Raw genomic sequence first — 23,280 nt, 5'->3', positions numbered from 1 at the left:
TAAAGTGGTTCCCACCCCCCCAAAAAATTGGCTTGACCTTTGATAAGGATTAACAATCCAATCTATTGTACAGGTCAGCTAAAGCCACTGCAAGGAAGAGCCATTTTGATGAGAAATGGAGCCCAAGGAAGTGCTTAAGTAGGTGGAAGTAAGCTGTACAACCAGGATGAAACAGCAATGGAAAATTAGAGAGAACCAACAATAAACCAATTATTCAAGACAACTTCTCTTCAGAGATTTCTGGCTTGACATGCACATTCCTGATTTTCAACACCCTTGCTTTTCCAAAAGCTGATTATTCATCCTCCTCAGAATTTAGATACTGGGTCTCTTCCACTGTAAGGGCTCTGCCATTCCAAGGTGGGCCTCCTGCCCAGCACTATGGCCATGGCTTCCACAGGTCTTTGAGAGGCAGCTGCTGTTCTAGACGGACTTCTAGGAGACACTTTACAGCATTTCCTCTGAAGCTGTAAATTCCAATTGTGCTTCCTGAGATTTCTGCATCCCTGCAGAAAGCAACATGTTATCATGCCTTGGTGCCTTCTTCCATGACTGAGCTGAGACATGGTTCTGCTATTGCCCTGGAAGTGCCCATTTATGGGTTTCTTTCCTTACCACAAAACAACACAGGGTGGTGATGGGGGGGCAGAATGCTGGCTGAATCTCCGGTTTTATGTTCCACCATTGGCCAGTCTGTCTCCCCCAAGATAGAGGGAGCACTAACCAAGCTGAGAGGATTCACGGTAGCCAGATTGGAAACAAGGACTTTTGAAGTGGGAGGCAGAACAGAGATTATGTGGAATTTTCCATATTCTCCTGATCTTACTATTTCAATAGGGCAAAAGAACCAAAAGATGAATGTGGCTTCCGCCATCATCCAATAGACTCTACGTTTCAACGGTATTTATGAACCAAATAATAAAATAATTGTGCAGTCCATCCTCTGTAGCAGGAATATAAAACTCTCCTGGTATGAGAACCACAGTCTTTGAGGAGCACACCAGGCCATGCTACAAAAAGAAATGGTTGGAACCAAGGCAAAACCTAAATTGTATTTTCTTTTATATAGACTTTAAGTAAAATTAAATATTGTTAATAGGGTTGTTTGTCATTTATTTAATCCCCCCTCCTTTCTGTCACATTAAAAAAAAACAATTTGGTGACAAAATCTGGAAATCTCTTGGCCTAGACTCAAAGCTTTCAGGGGCCACTTGCATCCCTCAGGCTTCTAATAATGTGCCCTTACACAAAACTGTCAGGCCCTGTTACCATCTCAATGAACCCTAAGACATAGAACTGAGATGCTCTGAATTTCAAGTAATCTTGCCTCTTTAGCAGAAGACTAGCTTTATGATTACAAGTGGACATGTCTCTGAGATGTAGCTTCAAATCAAATGGCCCAACCTTTTTTCAAACTGGCACGACACTCAAGCTTCACTTACTGACCCATTTATAGGCTGGTGAGTGGCAAGCCATTTGAATCTATCTCCCCTCTTGCCCCAGCATTTGCATTTAGCCACGCACACAGACTGCCCTTCGCTCGAAATCTTTTTTCATCACAGTCAACCTTACTGATCAGGCTGCTGTTGGATTAATGAGGCAATAAGCCATGACATGTGAAGCCATCAAGCCAATTAATGGAATGTTTAAGTCAAGCAAGAAACATCATACTCAAAGTTAATCAGTTGAATTATTCTGAGTATAAAGGCCAAATTCTTAGAAGTGCAATTTCCTTTGAACTTTAAGCACATGCATACAGCTACATTATATTCTTTTGCATAGAGAAGCAAGGCAAATAAGAACAATTACAGCTCTCAGAACTTGACTTTACATAAACATCCTTATGGAGTATTGAGAAAAAATTGCGCGAGTAATACATGGACAAAGGTGGAAGTATCTTCATGTGCATATATGTATCATCACAGCAGAGCAAAGGGTGGCTGAAAACCCCTGAGACAGCTTTATGGCTGAAAGCCTGCCCTATGGTCTGCCAAGGGATGCTGGAATCCTTATGGGAGATGCTTTGAGCTCTCCAGAGGAAGAGAACTCCTCAAATGCGACAGAAGGTATGTTGTGCCATCATCAGGCAACCCTCTTGTACAGCTTCCGTAAATCAAAGTTTCAAACCAACAATGAATCACGTCTCCCTGATATTCTATTTCTAATCCTGCAGATGCAACTGTGCAGCGTTGCACCTTATAATGGAAAAGAACCATTCAGCAATTAACAGCCTTGTGTGTTCCCATCTCAAACCAGGTGAGACAATTTGTCCGTTGAGGCCAATACTCCCAAGTAGCAGCAAAACTCTTAGCCTTTTTTCCCATTGCCAGCTACCCAATCCTTTTTAAAAACTGATCCAGGAATCATCTGCATGCAGATATTTGCACAGCACCACAAAGTACAGATAAATATTCTAAATAAAAAATTGTCTAGTGGGCAAGCATTCCTTTATTTATTTATTTATTTATTTTTAAATGTAGATACTGTAGCTACTTTGTTAGGAAAAATAATCATCTGCTTTCCAGAAATAGCAAATAAACTGGGAGGTGATAAGAAACATTTGGAGGTTTGCTAGAGTGGATGGTGGGATTCCCTAGTCTGAATATTCCCTCCCACCCCCCAGTGACTGATGACAGCCAATACAACATCCATTTTTGAATGGGAAAGTCCTTCTATGGCAGCCATTTTGTGGAAATTATATTCTTGAAATATCAAATGTATCCATTGGATCAAAAAAAAAAAACCCACCAAAAAACCCAAACCCAACCATGGGAGATGTCTGAATTGCTGCAACTAAACACACAAAGCATACTGGAGTAGAGGGACAGGTAATTTTAGTTGGTATAAAGAAAAAGCAGCTAGAACTATTACTACTATCTGTTTTTAGGTCCTCCTCATGAGATATTCACTCTTAAATCCAAACTTGAAATCTGGAAAAGTTTAATTGGTATGCTATGGTGTGGCTCAGCAGGAGTACAAAGCAGTGAATATAGCAATGATTTTTCAAAGATTTCAAAGAAATGAAGATGGCACAAATGGCAAATTAAGATATAACCTAGGGAAGTTTTTGATCTTGCAGAGTGAACACCAAGGAGCATGAATAAATAGTAACAGAGACCAGGATTTTAAAAAATAATTCTTATAGGCTCACATTAGGAGGCCTGCTCTAACCCAGTTAATTATTTTGACTTACTGCTCCTCTAGCAGCTGACACTATCTCACAAACTACTTTTTAATCTCCCTACAGTTTAAATGCTACCTTCCATGTCACAAAGCTGCTTGAAATACATATACATACATACATACATACATAAATCTAAAGGCCTCTAAAAGCATTTATTTCCCAGATTTTAAATTCTATGAAGTGTCTATAGTTTATTCTAGCACAAGAAGTTAGAGGAACATGTGGCTCTCCAGATGTCGCTGAACTATATATCCTGGGTCACAAGTTCCCATCCTGGGCTGTACTGAATATTTACTCTGCAGTTGAATAACTAGTTGAAGGAAAAACTACAAAAGCATCAGACAGATGGACAAATATCAGTTTGCCATATGCATGCTCAGGTTTTCATCCCACCAAATCTGTTACATCTTGGGCATCAGTGAACTGAAATGGACTGGAATGGGCCACTTCACATCAAATGACCACCAGATCTACTACTGTGGACAAGAGGACCACAGAAGAAATGGAGTAGCCTTCATAATTAATAGTAAAGTGGCTAAAGCAGTGCTTGGATACAATCCAAAAAACGATAGAATGATCTCAGTTCAAATTCAGGGCAAGCCATCTAACATCACAGTGATCCAAATATATGCCCCAACCACAGATGCTGAAGAAGCTGAAGCAGATCAGTTCTATGAGGATCTGCAGCACCTATTGGACAACACACCTAAAAGAGATGTTATTTTCATCACGGGAGACTGGAATGCTAAGGTGGGCAGTCAAATGACACCTCGAATTACAGGTAAGCATGACCTGGGAGAACAAAACGAAGCAGGACATAGGCTGATAGAATTTTGCCAAGACAATTCACTCTGCATAACAAATACTCTATTCCAACAACTTAAGAGATGGCTTTATACATGGACTTCACCAGATGGACAACACTGAAATCAGATTGACTACATCCTTTGCAGCCAAAGGTGGCAGACATCTATACAGTCGATAAAAACAAGACCTGGAGCTGACTGTAGTTCAGATCACGAACTTCTTATTGCACAATTTAGGATCAGACTAAAGAGATTAGGGAAGACCCACAGATCAGCTAGATATGAGCTCACTAATATTCCTAAGGAATATGCAGTGGAGGTGAAGAATCGATTTAAAGGACTGGACTTAGTAGATAGGGTCCCGGAAGAACTCTGGACAGAAGTTCGCAGCATTGTTCAGGAGGTGGCAACAAAATACATCCCAAAGAAAGAGAAAACCAAGAAGGCAAAATGGCTGTCTGCTGAGACACTAGAAGTAGCCCAAGAAAGAAGGAAAGCAAAAGGCAACAGCAATAGGGGGAAATATGCCCAATTAAATGCAAAATTCCAGAGGCTAGCTAGAAGAGATAAATGTCCTAACAGTCAGAAATCACGCTGAGACAAGGAGTAGGTCCCTAGTGTTTATTACTGCTACATAAAACAGAATCCTAACAAACTGAAGAAGCGTGGGAAAAACCCAGACATATAAACCCCAAAAGCTAAGGGGGGCCTGATCTGTGTCTCTTTGAATGGCTGCTTAATTCCTCAGTACTACGCATGCGTTTTCCACCCTGGATGGGGGCCCTTTCCTGCTCGCCATCAGTACTCATGACAATCAGGAATTATTTTTAAACAAGCAATGTGTGTTAAGTGGAAGAAGACAATAGAATAGGAAGGACAAGAGACCTCTTCCAGAAAATTAGAAACATCGGAGGTAAATTCCAGGCAAAAATGGGTATGATCAAAAACAAAGATGGCAAGGACCTAACAGAAGAAGAAATCAAGAAAAGGTGGCAAGAATATACGGAAGATCTGTATAGGAAGGATAACAATATCGGGGATAGCTTTGATGGTGTGGTCAGTGAGCTAGAGCCAGACATCCTGAAGAGTGAGGTTGAGTGGGCCTTAAGAGGCATCGCTAATAACAAGGCAGCAGGAGACGACAGTATCCCAGCTGAATTGTTCAAAATCTTGTGAGATGATGCTGTCAAGGTAATGCATGCTATATGCCAGCAAATTTGGAAAACACAAGAATGGCCATCAGACTGGAAAAAATCAACTTATATCCCGCAGAACACATCATGCGACATGCTGGGCTTGAGGAATCCAAGGCTGGAGTTAAAATCACTGGAAGAAACATTAACAATTTCAGATATGCAGATGATACCACTTTGATGGCTGAAAGCAAAGAGGAACTGAGGAGCCTTATGATGAAGGTGAAAGAAGGAAGTGCAAAAGCTGGCTTGCAGCTAAACCTCAAAAAAACCAAGATTATGGCAACCAGCTTGATTGATAACTGGCAAATAGAGGGAGAAAATGTAGAAGCAGTGAAAGACTTTGTATTCCTAGGTGCAAAGATTACTGCAGATGCTGATTGCAGTCAGGAAATCAGAAGACATTTAATCCTTGGGAGAAGAGCAATGACAAATCTCAATAAAATAGTTAAGAGCAGAGACATCACACTGACAACAAAGGTCCGCATAGTTAAAGCAATGGTATTCCCAGTAGTAACATGTGGCTGCGAGAGCTGGACCATAAGGAAGGCTGAGAGAAGGAAGATTGATGCTTTGGAACTGTGGTGTTGGAGGAAAATTCTGAGAGTGCCTTGGACTGCAAGAAGATCAAACTACTCCATCCTCCAGGAAATAAAGCCAGACTGCTCCCTTGAGGGAATGATATTAAAGGCAAAACTGAAATACTTTGGCCACATAATGAGAAGACAGGACAGCCTGGAGAAGATGCTGATGCTGGGGAGAGTGGAAGGCAAAAGGAAGAGGGGCCGACCAAGGGCAAGGTGGATGGATGGTATTCTAGAGGTGACGGACTCGTCCCTGGGGGAGCTGGGGGTGTTGACAACCAACAGGAAGCTCTGGCGTGGGCTGGTCCATGAAGTCACGAAGAGTCGGAAGCAACTAAACGAATAAACAACAACATACGCTCAGGTTTTCATCCCACCAAATGTTACATCTTTATTGCCTGGCGTGCTTTTGGTTGCACATCACTGTACTCTACGGAATCCTCCACTGGCAGAGTCAAAACACCTATTAGCTAAGTTTTGGCTTATTGGTACATTTGTCCATTTAATGTCATCTGAGCTATTAACTGCAAGCACTTAATGTGCAATAAATTATCTTAATTAATAGAAGAAGCATTGTACTGAATCTACTGCCTACAATTCTGTTTCTAATATTATTAACAGAGATTTTTTTTCAATATTTCTGCAAGATACATTTTTTAAAAACCTATCATGGCACTTCTAAATCCTATGGGGGGAAGGGGGGAGCAGATCTACAGAAGCAAAATCTCTTTTTATGACTTTTAAAACCCAAATTAAAGCACAGAATCCCAAAAGCACCCATCACCTGGATGCTAAACTCAGTTCACAGAAAAAGGCAATTTGTGTTGTTATATTTTATTTCATCCCTTATTCAGTGAAACACTGAATATGGTTCATTCAGAATCTTTTTCCCAGAAAAGTGAATGCTTAGCTTGTTGGAAAGAATTCTGGATCCTAAAAATAATCATGAGTACATGGATGTAATTTTCTAAATGAATACAGGAATAATTTGCCATTGCAGATGCTTTTCCACTTACAGCCCTGTGGTCTCCCATCATAGTACTAACCAGATCCAATCCTTAGATTATCAAGGTCATCTAAAGGTAGGCAGGTGCTAGCCAGGTTCCAAAACCTTAGAAATACTGCCTAATTACCAAAAAATAGCTTTATTTACAATTAATATTGCAAATATTTTATCTTAAGGTATGTGGGTTTTGCACAGTGAAAGCAGCTCTATCCTTGCTTTTATTTCCCCTCACATCCATCCATGTCTCATCAAGCATACAGGTAGTCCTCACTTAATGACCGTTTAATGACAGTCGAAGTTACAACAACCTTGGAAAAAGTGCCTTATGAACCATACTCACAACCATCACAAACCACTGCACCATCCCTGCAGTCACGTGATTGCAATTCGAGGATGTGGCAGCCAGCTTGCACTTACGATCGGTTTCAGCGTCCTGCGGTCACATGATCGTGATTTGTGACTGTTTTTGCTGGTTTCTGGCAAAAAATGTCAATTGGGGAAGTTGGATTCACTTAACAACCTGTGATTTGCTTAAATTTGGACCTTAAGATTGGACCTTAAATTTGGGTCTAGTCACGTAGCAATTCACTTAATGACCGCGCCAGTTAACCAATTTCCAGTCCCTATTGTGGTCGTTAAGTGAGGACTACCTGTAACTTTTATCAGTTTTTAAAACCTGTGTTTATAATCTTATCTACTGCTCTTGCTGTTCCCTGCCTCTTCTACTTTCTTGATTAACATCTGTCAATTCCCTCAATGTACCATCTCTTAGAGAATGTCCCATCTGACTGCAGGCAAATGAAATTTGAAAAAGAAATAATAAATTATAGTAATGTAGGTTTATAGCTTTGTTTACGAGGCTCCTGGGGCAGAAAAAGGAGCTGCTTTTAATGCAGAGCTTAGAAAAGGTGTGAGAGAAAAAACTTGATCATCATATTTCCTCTTAATAAATTATCAGGAAAAATTGACACAATTTAGAAATTCTATCCTGAGGCCATTGCTTGTGCACAATTCAAGCAGTTCTTACATTATAAAAAAAGAGGAAGGTTAATAAAATCCAGACTCCACCCTCTGGCTGCCCAGTTTTAGCCAAATTTTAGTTTCTCTTGTGTTCAAAACAAAACAAACAAAACAAAACCACAGTAGTTAAAAGGGGCATCACAAAACTAATAGAGAAAACTAACAGAATCTCTAAATAAGCAGATCCCATAATTTTAAAAAACCTCTACTCTTGCTGCAAGTATATCATTTACTATTGATTAAGATTAGGAAAATCAATTAAGAAAGAAAATAGTTCAGGTTACCCGTTATTGCCCGGGAAGCCTGATCGTTTTCCAAATCAAGAAAAAACAGTCATTGGAACATTTTGTGAAATGGGTCAGCAGGTCAGCACCTAAATTGCCACATGAAAATCTCGGTTTAATTCTCTTTGGATCTGCAACCAATTCATTCTTGAAATAAAAATGGTCTCGGGGTATTGTGAAAAAGAAAAGCTGCTGCAAATGCAAAGGTCTTAGCCCAGTGAAAATGTGACTGCATCATAAATGGCACTAATCCACAGACCAAAGTTTATAAAGCTTTATTAAATCTGTTGAACAGCTGTGCAATGAACAAACAAAAAATTAAAAAAAAAACTATTGAGGTTTCACGATTGGATTCTCAGTTCCATGTCCTTTAAGAGAGAGAAAATGCCTTTTCAGCAATGCTTCTCCAAGGAAGATTGTGTGGAGCCAAATGGGAAGATAACTTTGGAGTAACAGAAAAAGTGTTTGTTTGCCTTCTCCTCGGGGCTACCTTATATTTCACACAAGCAAATAGCCCCTAAGAAAGGAAGAAAGCAGAGTCTTGGTGGGGGAAAAGGGAGTGGAATAAAACCATGAGCCAGGTACCACTAGAAAAAGGGCTCCCCAGAATCCCATGAAGATACGTAACCTAAACAGATGTCTCTTTCTTCCACCTATATATGTGAACAAGGGCTCACTTGCTTGTGACAATATAATACTTTTGGCTTAAAAAAAAGCAGCACATTACTCAACTGACAGCCCCAATTCAGTATGGAGAAGCAGCCTCGATACTGGACCTGGCACAGTGATCCATCCCTGCACTCCAATTGCTTTTTCAAGCTAGAAACACTGGCAGCTTAAAATTCAAATGCAACACAAGAAAAAAGCCCCCCCAAACTTTACAGCAGAGCATGCTTTCTTTCCAATTCAGGATCCTCCATAAAAAGTAGATCTCTGGCAGGGGCAGGAGAGAGTGAGACCAGCTTCGGCATCTGTGCGGTAAAAATGGCATTGTGAGGATTGTGGGATTTTTGAGCTCTGACCTAGATAAGTAGTTTGGAAAACAGGCAGTACACATGTTCCAGGATGGCCGGCTGGGATCATAAGCAGCCTCTGGCTCCAGGAGCTGCGGGCTTATTAGCCACTTGAACGTTCCCCTTCAGATGAACACAGTGATAAGCACTAGCTTCCTACTGAACTCGAGGTGGAGAAACAGCTTTCCAACTGTTTCAACGAGATCAGAGACACGTGTTCCAAAGGACTGATGACTACATTCTGATTTAACATCAGACAACACGCAATGGGTCTCTTCACCACCAAATCAGAAATGGAAGGACCAAACTCAAACAATAATACAGAAGGAAGAGATGGGCACCCATGAACAACTCTGCTTTCAGACCCTCGAACAGACAGCAATGCCAGTTACTACGATTAACAACTTTTGTCAAATTGTACAGGCAGATTGTGGAAGTGCAGATAATCAAGAATGATACATTTTAACGGAAACATGTACTCCAATCACATGCCTTATATTCCCTCCTTTCCATGAAACCGTCCTTTTAAAAGGAAAAAAAAAAGTGCAACCAAGTAGAAGATTTTAGGTGCCAACCACATTGGGGTCATGAGCAGAGTCCGGCAGCTGGGAACCAGAGCAGTGGTACAAGAAACAATTCCCCCAGCAGCTGTAGCAGATGAGGAACAAAGCAGCCAAGAAGACCAAGGCACAGATCGTGCAAGGTTTCCGCTCCAACAGAAAACTCAGTAGGTAGAAGCCCATGAACATTGAGTGACTGAACCACAAGGCTGGGTTGAGGGGTTTGGGAATGAGGAGGACCGGCAGTAACCACTGGAGACAGTACATGGTGCCTGGGGATCAGGACGTCACAGGGGCAGCAGCAATCCAAGTAGCAATATGAAAGTTCTCCTCTGCACATTCAGCTCTTCACCAATCAGGCAACCAGGCTTCATAAAACTTGGGGATAATTTACAAGTAAATCTTGATAGAAAAGGGAAGGAGGAAAAAAGGACAGGTCAGTAACACAAATTCTTTTTGCTTTTTATATATTTGCATTGCTTACCAATACAATCCAGAACTTCCCTTCCCCTTAAATGTTATTGTAGCCAAAAATCCCCAGTCAGAACACAAAATTTTAGCTATTTCTTCTCCAAGACAGTGGACCGAATGGGCATGGAACATTTGCAGCGTCACGGTCTTTTTCTGTTATGTACAACTTCTTCAATGTATTTGTGTCCCTTGCTGTTTGAGTATACACTTGAAAAAGACCAAAGCCAATTTCAACTATGAGCATTAACATGTGAAAACTCCCTAAATATGAATGACAACAGCTTCCTGAATTTGAAATATAAGAACAATAGACCTACACACCTTCTCTCATTGCAATGAAGTTATAACAACTAGGGAAAAATCAACATAATTTACAATGAATTCTATACTTTCCTTTTCCCTTCACATATTGAGGCTGATATAGTACTGTCCAATGTAAGAGCCAGTAAATACCTGGTTTAAATGTCCCCTCAGTCAGTCCTGAATTAACTAAATGGGTTTTTAAAGGCATCATTTTTAAATCTCAGAACCACATCAACTATTTGGAGTAATATTCATTTAGCCATACAACACTGTCATAGGGATGTTGAAAATGTATATGCACCATTTTAAAATTGTAAAATGCATTAAATAAATGCTATTCGAATTAGATGAGAAGGGAAAAATGCAACTACTGTAAAACAAAGACTGGAAACCAGGGAGAAAGAGAGAGGTCCTCTCACATATAGAATGATCTCACTAGTTTCTGAACTTTGGGTAGAAATGTAAGCTAACTTATTATTTCCAAATGAAATGCTAAGAAAAGAAGACGCTGAAAAAACAGGACATAGATTTTTAGGAAATAATCCCATTTTGGCATAAAAATGTAATGAACTAGTTACATTTTCATATTCCTGTTTCCTGAAACAACTGAAATTTAACTGTAGTTATACTTCTAAGAATATATTGAATCTGAAAACAACATTTATGTTTAGCTGAAAAAAGGAATCCCAAAGGAAAAACCTTCTGTGACATCACACTTGTACAACTTATGATCTACCAAGATAATTAGCTTTAGTACTTTACAGGAAAGCTGATCTTTAACATCTATATACTACTAAAACTCTTGTGTCTGTTTGATACTTTGTAACCTTCAATTGGGAGAAATGTTGCATCATAGGGCAAAACTTTTTCAACAAGGGTACCTCAAATGGGCTATCTTACAGAATGCCAGGACCCATTACTCCCGTGGGAATGAAATTTGGGGAAGTTGTTGCTGTTTCAGTGCCACTGTGCTGCTGCTGTTCAGCGCTGCTGCACTGGTGCAGTCAGCCAACTGCCGCGGTAGCATGATCCTCATTTACAAGTCAATGGGGAAGCCCTTGCTCCCTCCCCCATCCAGCAGCAGCCACTTACCTGCCTGCTGGCTTTGGATTTGCAACTTCCTGCCTGGGAAGCTTGCAGGGAGAAAGTCAATGGGGAACCGGGCAGGGAAGGTTGCAAGTTGCTTGGATAAGTCTCCCCCACCCACACACTCTCTGCTAGTCTCTCTGCGCTTGTGCTGTGCCAGCCACCCGCATGCTCCCTTGCTCCCTTTCTCACCTGGCAGTCTGACAGGATGACCCAACGGGTCACAGGTTGTCTAGTTAATTCTGTACCTGCAGCGGTATATATTTCCCATTTATACAGAAACAAATCAGTGCAATGCAATTTACTGGTATATTAACTTTGCCAAGATAAGCACCTTACTACTCCTGAAGTGGTAAATGCCAGGGAATGCCTATCCTACCTCCTGTCTCCTAAGATTCAGGTAAGAGGAAGCAATAGCACTTTTACTTTATGAAGGCACAGTGACACAGTAAAATTGACTGTGGCTTCCTTAAAACAAAACAAAAACAAATAATTTTGAAGCATGGCATCCAGCTGAACAGCATTTATTTAATGTAAGGATAACTCTTTGGGGACACATGGTATATCTGTGCTCAAGAAAGAGAATTTAGTTATAGTTCACTAGAAGATGGGTAGCAAGAGTTTTCCAACCTATAAACGGGTACCTTAAGCAGGTACATGATATTACAGAAAGGATTATTAAATATTATCAGTCTATTGCCTCATCACATCTATAAGACATTTTATGTACCACTTCAACTGATAAAAATACATAGAGATCATCTCATCAGATTCAGATCATATATACTCCTCCCTAGGACAATGTCCTGAAAAAAACAACAAGCTTACAAGGCTATTCCACTCCAGGGTCCACTGAAAAGCTATCAGATAGTATTATGCACATTGCCATAGAAACCATCACATAAAGCTAACTACCTTGGGAACATCCAAAGATTTTGTGATTACTTTCTCTCTTGCAGTTGGTACAGGCAGAAAAACGTATCAGCTGTTTGCCTACTTGTTCTGAAAGACCCCATGCCTCCAGGAATACTCAGAAAGTTATTTGAAGGTTTTTTTTAAAAAAAACCTACGCTCTAGCAAGCCCTTTTCTTAAAATATAGATGACAGTTTTCAATTTAGTTGCTCAGGTTTCTTTAGTTGCCTTTACTGGATAGGCAGCTGAAATCTAACAAGCCAAAGCTGAAAGCCCCTTCATTTCATGCACAAAACCAAAATCCAGATGAGGTTCCGAGCAACTGAAATGGGAAATGGATGGTATTGACCCCTTCCACCACACTCATCTTTAGACTTCCAGTCAACTTGCTAGATATTTTCAAAGAGGGAAAAAAATGCAGGGGAAATGGGGAAAATCGGTGAAAAAAAAAATCCCATTATTTTTACTAGCACAGGTAGTCCTCACTTAATGACCACAATTGGGACTGGAATTTTGGTGGCTAAGTGATGAGGTTTAGTCAAATCAACCCAATTTTACGAACATTTTTGCAGTGGTCGTTAAGCAAGCTGCATGGTCATTAAGCGAATCACATGGTTCCCCACTGATTTTGTTTGCTGGAAGCTGGCTGGGAAGGTTGAAAACGGCAATCACGTGACCGTGGGAACACTGTGATGGTCGTAAGTTGGGTTTTTCCCACCACTGTCATAAGTCTGAACTGTCACTAAACAAATGGTCATTAAGCAAGGACTACCTGTAAGGGTATAGCGTGTGCAGAACTCTCCCCAACAGTAGGTGGTTTATAATCCCAACTAATGTTAGCAGAACACGTGTTCTATGGAATTGCTACTTTTCTTCATCACACCTGGCAGCAATGAATATAAGCAATTTTTTTCTCCACATCTATGTACCTGAGTTGCACTACACTAATGCCTTTTTTCCAAGCGCCATTGTACCTGTCAAGGACTCTATGACATAGTTCACCACACTGTGGTTTTGAAGATTCTCTCAGCCCAACCTACCTCACAGGATTGTTGCTGTGGGGGAATTTGGGAAAGGGAATGCTATGTATTCTTCCTTGAACTCTTGAAGGAAAGGCAGGACATAATACAATACACATTATATAGAATGTTATAGGTTCTTCAACAACCTGTAATTTAAAATTCTGGTATAATATTGTGTGAATGCATTAAGCTGTGAACACACACACTAAGTTCCTCTGAGGTAGTCTTGGCAAAATGTGTTATGTAAATCTAACCATTATGGTTTATACATCATGGTTTCTGTCAAACCAGCAAATTATAGTTTATTCATATCATCGTTAAGCATGATGTATGAACCAAGCCATAGTATGATTTGGCTGTTTGTTCTATTGTGAAGTTTAGAGTATGACGCATGGATCCAGCTACAATATAGCCTTGCTCATTACTGTAGCTGTTTGAAAGACATTTTCAGTGTCAGTTGTTTTTCATAGCTAATTGAGCAAGGCACAGTGTTAGTTCACACGTTAAACCAAAATAAACAAACCACATTATGGCATATCATTATGTATGAACCAGAGATCTAAGTTTGTCCTTATGGATGTTAGAATCCAACATCTGAGAGGTAGGAGCAGATGTTCATGGGAATTACAAACCTGTCATTCATTCATAAGGTTTCCCAAAGTCAGAAGCAGCTTGGATTTGACACCGCTCACTCCCTTACTGCTTTATATAGACATCATCAAAACCCTTTCTGTTGTCAACTATCTTAGGTATTTCTGGTGTTCTATGAAACTTGCATGTTGTCCAGGCTGAATTTCTGCAAAACCACGACAATATTTTAATTATAGATTCAGTGTGCTTTTTTTCTAAGCATCTTGCTAATGGCAGTTCCAACTGTCTCCCACAATTTACAGTTTTAGAGACAAAGAAGAATCCACATAAAATCTCAAGTTCAACTGCAAGATATGTATTATCAAAAGAATCTTAGGTAACAGATCTGGGAAAGGCTTCTGCCCAAAATCAAAACCTATCCACTGTCTAGAAGATCAAGCTAATGCTAGAGCAAGTTAAATCATGATTTTAGGTATCACAATTAAATCTTTGGATCTGATGACCATAACGCATTAGCGATAAAGTAAGGACCCCCCGACATCCAGTTCAACTCCTAGTGATTTTGTGGACATGTCCATGCAAGTTTCTTGATAACAACATGGGAGCAGTTTGCCACTGCCTTCTTCCAGGAAGTTTTTTTCAAAATCCCAATCTTGGTATAGCCCTGGGATTTTCTATCCAAGTACTATCCAGATCTGACTCTGCTTAGGTTTTTGAGATCACCCAAGGTTCACTAATTGTTGTCATTAATTAGACATACTACGGATCATCTGAGATTTCCCTGCATCTTGCACTGAAATCACCAAGGAAGCATTTAATAGGAGCGTTCAAGTTATCAAAACTACATTAACTTCAAAGTACAAAAGTACAAAAACAATGAAAATAGTAACTGCCTATTCACTTGCCTCACCCCATTCTTTAGAATATATCCTCCATTACAAACTTAATTTCCATTTCCTTGCCACTTGGAGACATTTACATGCCAAGATCATGAGATCATCATCTGGGAGTGGCATGAAACAGACCATGACTAATTCTCCTTTATACCTTTATAGCTATTCATGGACACCGAGCAAGGGAGGCCTATCTATTTGTTCTAGATATCTGGGGACACAAACCATGTAAAGGTTTTATCCCATTCTCCCATAGTCTACTAGAAGAAACTGAGCTATCAAGATGACTTGAAGAAGGTACAACTGGCTTTAAATAAAACCAGAAGAATCTCATTCAATAATCTGAACCTTCAAAAATGCAAGCCACATGAGTGGAAGCTATAGACTTTTGTACATAAAGAAAAGTTTAACAACTCCAAAGCAAAAATATTTTGGGAACTTTTGGTGTAGGAGAAATAGCATATACAGAAAAAACAGAAATAAATTACAAGGTTCATCTAAGTCAGATCTTCCAATCGTGAAAACTCTAGAAGGAAAAGGAGGTGTTTTTCTCCTTTTTGCAAAGGAAACTGTTATTCTTCAATAAAATCAAATCTTCAGATAAATGGAGAAATACTATGAATCAGGAATTTCATCTTAAGACAGGCTTCAGTGCCTTTTTTTTTTACTCTATATCAGCAAAATTAAATATTTTCAATTTTTACAGGAGCTAATGAGTATCAATTAATGCAGCAGTATTTTATTTTTGCTGAGGATAAGACAAATAAGACAAATATCTAACCATAGTGCATGCAATTCCATTGAGGGAAGTCTTTTCCCTTTTTTGTATCTTTGGTGTTGTATATATGTAGACTTTATTTCCTTAAGAAAATGAGTTTGTTGTTGAAGGCGTTAGCAATAAGCTGAAATTGCCTATTTTGTATTTGTATACTACAAACAGTGCACAGCAAACTATCCTGGTCACAAAACTAATACAACTAAAATATATCCACCTCTAAGAATTACTTCATGATACAAGAGCAAATAAAACTAACAACTTTTCCCCCATGATTTGTCAGCACTTTTTTTGTGTGTGCCTTCAAATCATGTTGACTTCTGGAGACTACCCAGACTAGTCCTGTAGTTTTCTTGGCAACATTTTTGGAAGTGGTTTGCCACTGCCTTCTTCTTCCTAGGGCTGAGAGGGAGTGACTGGCCCAAGATCACTCAGCTGGCTTCGTGCCTAAGGTGGGACTAGAACTCATGGTCTCCGGTTTACAGCCAGGTGCCTTAACCACTACACCAAACTGGCTCTCCATCAGCAAATTAGAAAGATTTTTTTAAAAGAATATTTATTAAGACATCCACATATATTGGAGCCAAAATGATACCAGCAGGGGCTAGAGAAAAATCATATTACTGTCAAATGTGGACTAATATGTAAAGAAGTACATTCATGAAGATATTCTTTGTACTAAACACAGTCAATCAGAGGATGGAAAAAGAGCTGGAAGAAATAAGATACAGAGTTGAAACAGATAAGTTATCAAAACTCCCTGGAATTGCACAATGAAGAACAGAAAATCTCTTCTTAAAAACAAAAAGGTTAATAGTGAAATTCACCTAAAGCAGGAAATGGTCTTTCATTATAAGTTTAATAAAATATCACTATTTAAGATTTTATCATCTCTGGTTTATTCTTGAGTAAAATTCTTTCAGTGTCCAAGCCCAACATTTAAAAATCTATAGGATCAAACTATCTTGGTACTCTCTTAACATTTTCCTCTGTTTCTCTATAACCTTAATATATTGGATACAAATCTGATTTTACAAATGCATTTCTTCCTTATGTTTCAATCTAAATGTCTATCTACTCCACGAATTGGTTTCAAAACTTGAAGGAGAAGCTTCAAATATGGAAACTAAGAATCATAAATACGGCAGCAGGAATAATTTTACCTCTTGGTTTTTCAAAAACATTGTTTTCCCCAAACACAGAACTAAAGTTATCTAAACTATTTATTACCCTATCTGTCAAAAGCTGTATTAGTGTTCCCAGTTTTCCAGCAAAGAAAAAATAGATCTTTGCAAGATCTGTCCTGCTATGTTGTAACAGAGAACAGGCTTACACAATGTTTATTCAGTTCCCAACCTTCCATATATCTCCTAATCTATATGAACATCTCTGTGGACTAGCAGATCTCTCACTGAACTGTTAAACTGATGACTAAATCTCTATACTAAAATACCTTAAGTTAGGGACTCCCACTTTAGAAAAACATGGCAGATTTTACTAATCTACCACTTTTACCAACCCATTTACAATCACCATACTATTTATTCTCTAATGCCCAAGGTTCACAGGTACAATAGAAAAGACTGAGAGTGGTTAAGAAAAGGTCTACCATGGATAATGATAATTTACAGAGAATTATAATGATGACCTCGATAAAAGAAGTTAATATTTAATATGTCTGACAGGCTGAGACATGGTCCCTTTAATTCATCATTCTGTTTCAACGGCGGCCTTTCATATCCCTCTGTGAAGCTCACAAGCAGGAAAACACCTCTACCAAACTGCTCTCGCCAAACCCACTCGTCGATCCATTTCCCACAAACCTTTTATATACCTCTGGAACAGCCAGCTAGCTAGTACCAGCCATTTCTCGAAAGTTACGTTCGCGATGAAGATCCGGCACTGCCAAATACACGTATAACTTCCGGCTACCCTGTTCCTTCCCTCTGTCTGAGCTGCTTTAGAAAAGCAGCCAGTATCATCCTCTTGTTGCAGGGAATTCCATAAGCAAAGCACGCGTTCGGGATCGGGGCGTGCGGGTTGCGGGTGCGGTTCCGCCGATGCGCTCTACGTCTGCAGAACCGAACTTCCCAGGGCGATCCTCGAGTCCTGCCCTGAGAACGGATTTGGTGGCCGGAGGAGGGGGGGGGGGGGGGAGGAGAAGCGATCGCTCGGTCCAGCCGATCGTGGACGCCGCAGAGTCCAGAAAAGGTCTCTCCAGCCCAAATGAAATACGGATCCCGCCCAAATAAAGGCGCCCATCCCATCCCCCAAGCCCAAAGCGCTGCGTATGAATAAACGACACACCCTTCCCTGCTCTCGAGGCCACGACATATCCCTCCTCAGGGCTGCCGTCGAGAGACAGAAGCCCATCCGCCGGGCTTATACCTTCCCAGCGAGAGTCGCCTCAACACCTTCGAGAGCTCCCAACCGTCCCCACCCCTGCCAGCACCATTACCTGCCCTCCACGCCATAGCGCCCTAGCGCCCCTCGCCCCTCTCACTCGTTCGCTACGTCTCTCACACCACGTAGGACCTTCAACTGTCCTCTCGGGTCGCCTTCACCAGCGCCTGCTTTTAGAGCACTAGCAACCCAACTCCTCCTGGACGGCCTTTGGCTTTCCACACACGCCTCTTATTCTACTTTTCCTCTTCTACTACAGAAATAACCGATCTGTCCCCAAGAATCAGCGGTGTTCTGAGCAGGCACCGTTGTAGATAACCCCACCGTCCCGGTCTCACAAGGCGGAAAGGTCCTTTCGTTAGGCTGGAAGCGGAAGATGCCTCATAAATACTGGATGAGAGAATGAGGGGATTGGATGGAAAGTACGTACTGGAATCCGACAGATACGGACTTTGAAGGAGAACGGGGTGCGGCTGCGCTAACGTGATGACGACAGGGAGCTGGTTCCGCAGTCTTCCTCGTGCCTGGTTGAGGAGCGGTGATCGAAATGCTCTTCCCTCGAAAAGCGAGAAGCACCATGCTGCCTGGGGCTGCGGCCCCAAAATGAGGTGGAAACGAAGCGAACCAGAATCCAAGTGGAGAAGAGGGCACTTTGGAATACTCCCCTCCGTGTGAACAACTCCTTGCAGGCCGAAAGGTAGCAGGTCAGGGGAAAAGATTCTTTTGTTTATGGTTTTGGCAAAATGCTTTTTTGCTACTTGTAGAAGCTTTTTTTCCCTCAACCAGGAATCCCTCAACCAGCCAGACCCGACCAGTATATACAATTTTAAGGAAGTGAATGATCAACAAGAACTCCAGGTGGACACTGGTGAGATTACTATTGAAGTCAAGATTGCAATTAGAAGCCTTAAAAACAAGGCATCTGGCTTGGATGTGATATCTGCAGAGATCATAAAGTATGGCAGGCAGGCTATGGTGGAAGAGCTGACAAAGCTGTTTAATAAGTGTTGGCGAAGAGGCGCCATTGTTAAAGTGGAGTCCTTGATGTTCTCTGAGCCTTGTTTTCTTGCAGACGTTTCATTGCCAGGCTAGGCAACATCTTCAGTGCAAACACTGTTAAAGTCCCCAAGAAAGGTAACATCTCTGAATGTACCAACTGGCAGGGCATTAGCCTTCTCTCAGTGCCCAGGAAGGCATTTTGTGCAGTTCTCCTTAGGCGGCTGCGAAGTGCCATTGATCAACACCTGAGAGAAGAACAAGCTGGATTCCATTGTGGAAGGTCCTGCAGTGAGCAGATGTTGAGGAACCGCTCAGAGTCCCCCTTTTGGGGGGAGATGGGCGGTGATAGAAATGTGAATAATAAATAAAATAAATATCATAGAACATTGCATCGAGTATTGGCGCCTGTTAGCCATCAACTTTGTTGATTTTAAAAAAGCTTTTGATAGCGTCCATTGAGAGTCCCTTTGGCAGATCCTGCGCCTATATAGCGTACCAGCAGTCTTCGTTACCTTTTTAAAGAATTTGTACCAATGATCAAGCTGCTGTGTTAAGACTGAGAATGGTCATATGGACTTTTTTGAGATTACCAATGGGGTTAGACAAGGTTGTATCTTGTCCTCTTCCTTATGGCCCTCAATTATGTCATGCAGCGAGCTGGAGCATGCATTGGAACAGGCATCCACTGGACTGACCAAAGTCACCTTGGTGACTTGGATTTCACTGATGCTATAGCCTTGAGGAAGATGAGTCGAAATTACAACATGCCACAACTGTCTTGGATGGCAAGGCAAACAGGATAGGCGCCGAGAAATCGAAGCTCATGCATGTGAGCTCCACAGCCCCAGTATGAGGAATAGTACTTGGACTGCAAGCAATTAGAGGAAGTAGAGAGGTTCACCTATCTAGGTAGTGTGATCGCCCGGAATGGAGATGCAGAGGCGGACATTAAGTGCTGCGTTGGGAAGGCGATAGCCGTTTTTCGGAGGATGAACAAGTTCTGGTGCTCGCCGTCCAAATTGCTGAAGATTAAACTCCATCTGTTCACTTCTATTATGATCCCAACAGCTACTTATGCCAGCGAGATTTGGAAGGCATCAGGAAGAACGTCTTCCAACAGAGATGCCTCCGCCAAATCTTAAAGATCCAGTATTTCGACCACATCACCAACGAGGAGGTGCTCCGAAGGAGTGGATCATGTAAACTTCATAACATCATCGCATGTAGAAGACTCCAACTGGTTGGTCACATCTTTCGCATGGAGAACAACCGGATCCCTAAAGTAGCAATGAGGTGGACCCCCACTGACACTAAACGACAACAAGGACGCCCTCGAATAACATGGCAAAGAACACTGATACAAGAACTGAAGGCATTGAATATCACATGAAAGAATGCCGAAGCACTTGCTCAAGACCGAAAGAGTTGGAGAACCCTTACTGCCCAATGTGCCATGTAGCATTGATCCCAGGAGAGAGAGAGAGCGAGCAGCTTTTTACTTTTTCAGATACTGAAAAATATCCCTGCCACCTTAATCAGGGACCTGAAATTCTGGTGGGGATCCATGAACATTGTCACTTGACTATAGCTTTGGAGGGAAAGCAACACAAACAGCTTTGTTTAAATGGACATTTGCTTGTTAATGGTACTGTTGGGCTGCCTCATTTGGTTTTTTTGGTAAATTACATTTTTTTATTGGAATGGAGTTTGTTTTTGTTCTGTATGTGGAACAGCTTTTAATGAGAATAGCAAGCTGAGGTAGCTTGTTTTTGTGTTAATTTACTGCTGTGAATTTCCAGAATCCTGGGATATGGGTGGTATACTGATGTATACCTATGTGACATGGGTGACTATATAAATCAAATAAAATCAAATAAACATGTAAGATTTTTATCCCACCTTTTTACACACACACACACACCCTAAATCTACAGAAATGGGAGAGTGCTTTGTAATACTGTATTAAAGCTTGAGAACCTTGTGAAAGCACTTAAGATGGGAGCTGCCAAAGAGGAAATCTGTGATCTCACTGCATGATGCTGAAACTCAGCAAATTTATGTAGCTCTGAAACAGTGCTTCCCAGACCTGGGTAAATTACCCAAAATTGGGTAAAAGTAGTTCTTCTTTGGGTAACAACACACGAACCCATTAAATTGACTTGAAGTGTTTTGTCTACATCTGGTAAAAAGGACTTTTTGATACGTGGTTTTGGGTTATGAAGGAAAAAGTTTGGGAAGCACTGCTCTAAAAGGATGTCCTTATACGATTTGCATACCAGCCATGGGAGCCAGCCTTGTGATTTGCAAGTTGTATAGCTTGCTCTTTATTTAGATTCCATTCTGTGCATATTAATATTATATAATGGTTTTAGGTAATTATTGTTTATATATTGTTTTATTGGATTGTTGCATGCTGCCCGCTTTTTGTGAGATGGGTGGCCATATAAATTTGATGAATAAATAAATTTCTGTAAGACTTAAAAAAAAAAAAACTCTTCTCCAATTGAACTACATTTCAGATGTTAGGGGAGGAATAATATATGCCTTCATTTCATTGCATTAAATACCTAAACAAATAGCAATCATTTTCAAATATTGTTTTCAAATTAACAGAAAAACAAAGCCATTATATTAACATAATTTAAACAAAATGGCCAGAAAATGTATATCATAAACAACAGTTCCAAAAATTTTGACCAAGCTATTTGAAAGGTCTCTTAAAACCTGATTAAAAAAAAGATTAATATACATATTGACAACTACCCCCCACCCCCATGTATCAGTATTCAATTGATGCAAATAAGGTGTTTACTTCCAGTGGTGTATAATCCTTTGGCCACTGTCCATACAGAGTCTTGACAGTTTCCAAATGCTAGATTGATTATATGCCATCAAGTCATTTTCGACTCCTGGCAACCACATAGGTTGCTAGAGAACTAGTAAAAAAGAGACTAGGCATTCTTGCTACAGAGTGAGCCGTCTGAAGTCATGAATTCAATAACCTGCAGCCCCAAATGTGGTAACAGTAAGATTGGTACATGCAATGAGTTAATGTTCCATGAATTACCTGTCTAACAAGGTGATAGCAACTCTTATTAAAATATTCTCTCCGGTTTCCATATGCACAAAAATTTTGTATGTTAAATATGTAAATTCATGTGCACTTAGGTAACAGGACATACGAAGTAGATGCAGTGTTGGTAAGAGCAATGAACTTTCTTTGAAGTCCATTAAAAGCAGGCAGTGGCTAGCAATTTGCCATTCGGCTATAGCGTAGAATATTTTGGAAAAAATGAAACTTGAATGCAAATCCAAATGTTATGGTTCAACATAACAGAGATTCAACCTTTTTTTTGGACCAAAGGTCACACTTGTTTATTTATTCATAGATTCAATTTATATGGCTGTCCAACTCAGAAATGTGAATCTGGGCAGCTAACATCTGATTAAAACAACAAACAATATCAAACAAACCCCCCTAAAAGCACATTACCCCTCAGGCCACTCATATATCTGCCTAATCATCCCTTAAAGACTTAATACTTTTGCCTAACACCCGAGGGGAACCAGGTCTTCAGTGCTTCACAAAAGGCTGGCAAGACCTGGGCCATCTGGATCACAGCGGTATGCCATTCCATAGGGAAGGCACCATGACAGAAATGGCATGTCTCTTGGTCCCATCAAATGATGTTGTTTAATAGAGGGAACCTGGAGCATGCCCACTCTGTTGGATCTTGTGGGAAAGTCCTCCAGATCTGGGAGGCCGTAGAACCCATACGCACTCAGTTTTGCTAGGATTTAGCCTGAGCCTGTTCCTCTCGGCTTCCAGACACCAACAATGAGCAATATTTACCCTAGAATTCAATAAAGATATGACAATGCACTGTTTTTTGTGTTGCATCTTTAATCAGAATCTCCTTAGCTATTCACAAACTTTCTCACCACTGTACATACCTGTAGCTTTCTTGACAACACTGCAAAAGTGCTTTCCACTGCATTTTTCCAGGATGCTTTTTCAACTTTCCAGCCCAATTTACAGACTGAGTATTCCCTGGCAGTCTCCTATCCAAGTACTATCCAGGTCTGACTCTGCTTAGCCTTTCACCATCAGTCAAGGTAACTGTCTTTCAGATTGCTGGGCATGGGATAAAAACTGGCTTCTAATCTGTCCCTC

At 40.6% G+C, this 23,280-nt stretch overlaps 1 protein-coding gene across 4 annotated transcripts; it reads right to left on the bottom strand.

Moving 5' to 3' along the window:
• Positions 1-8,336: 8,336 nt before the first annotated feature.
• BLCAP (BLCAP apoptosis inducing factor) lies at positions 8,337-18,498 on the bottom strand. Of its 4 annotated transcripts, XM_063297148.1 has the most exons (3): positions 18,163-18,498; positions 11,517-11,758; positions 9,923-10,052 (listed from the first exon to the last, which is right to left on the bottom strand). In XM_063297148.1, exons 1-3 carry the CDS (start codon positions 18,176-18,178, stop codon positions 10,041-10,043), a joined length of 270 nt encoding a protein of 89 aa, XP_063153218.1. In that variant the 5' UTR covers positions 18,179-18,498; the 3' UTR covers positions 9,923-10,040. The 4 variants fall into 4 exon arrangements, with proteins under 4 accessions (XP_063153219.1, XP_063153221.1, XP_063153220.1 ...); XM_063297149.1 differs by lacking the exon at positions 11,517-11,758 and having other exon boundaries at positions 8,337-10,052; positions 18,163-18,308; XM_063297151.1 differs by lacking the exons at positions 11,517-11,758; positions 18,163-18,498 and adding an exon at positions 17,462-17,662 and having other exon boundaries at positions 8,337-10,052.
• Positions 18,499-23,280: the final 4,782 nt, after the last annotated feature.

The sequence above is a fragment of the Candoia aspera genome, chromosome 3 (genome assembly GCF_035149785.1).
Source record: "Candoia aspera isolate rCanAsp1 chromosome 3, rCanAsp1.hap2, whole genome shotgun sequence".
Taxonomy (NCBI): domain Eukaryota; kingdom Metazoa; phylum Chordata; class Lepidosauria; order Squamata; family Boidae; genus Candoia; species Candoia aspera.
Note: the sequence above shows the minus strand (reverse complement) of the source record. Positions and strands in the feature narration are given on the sequence as shown.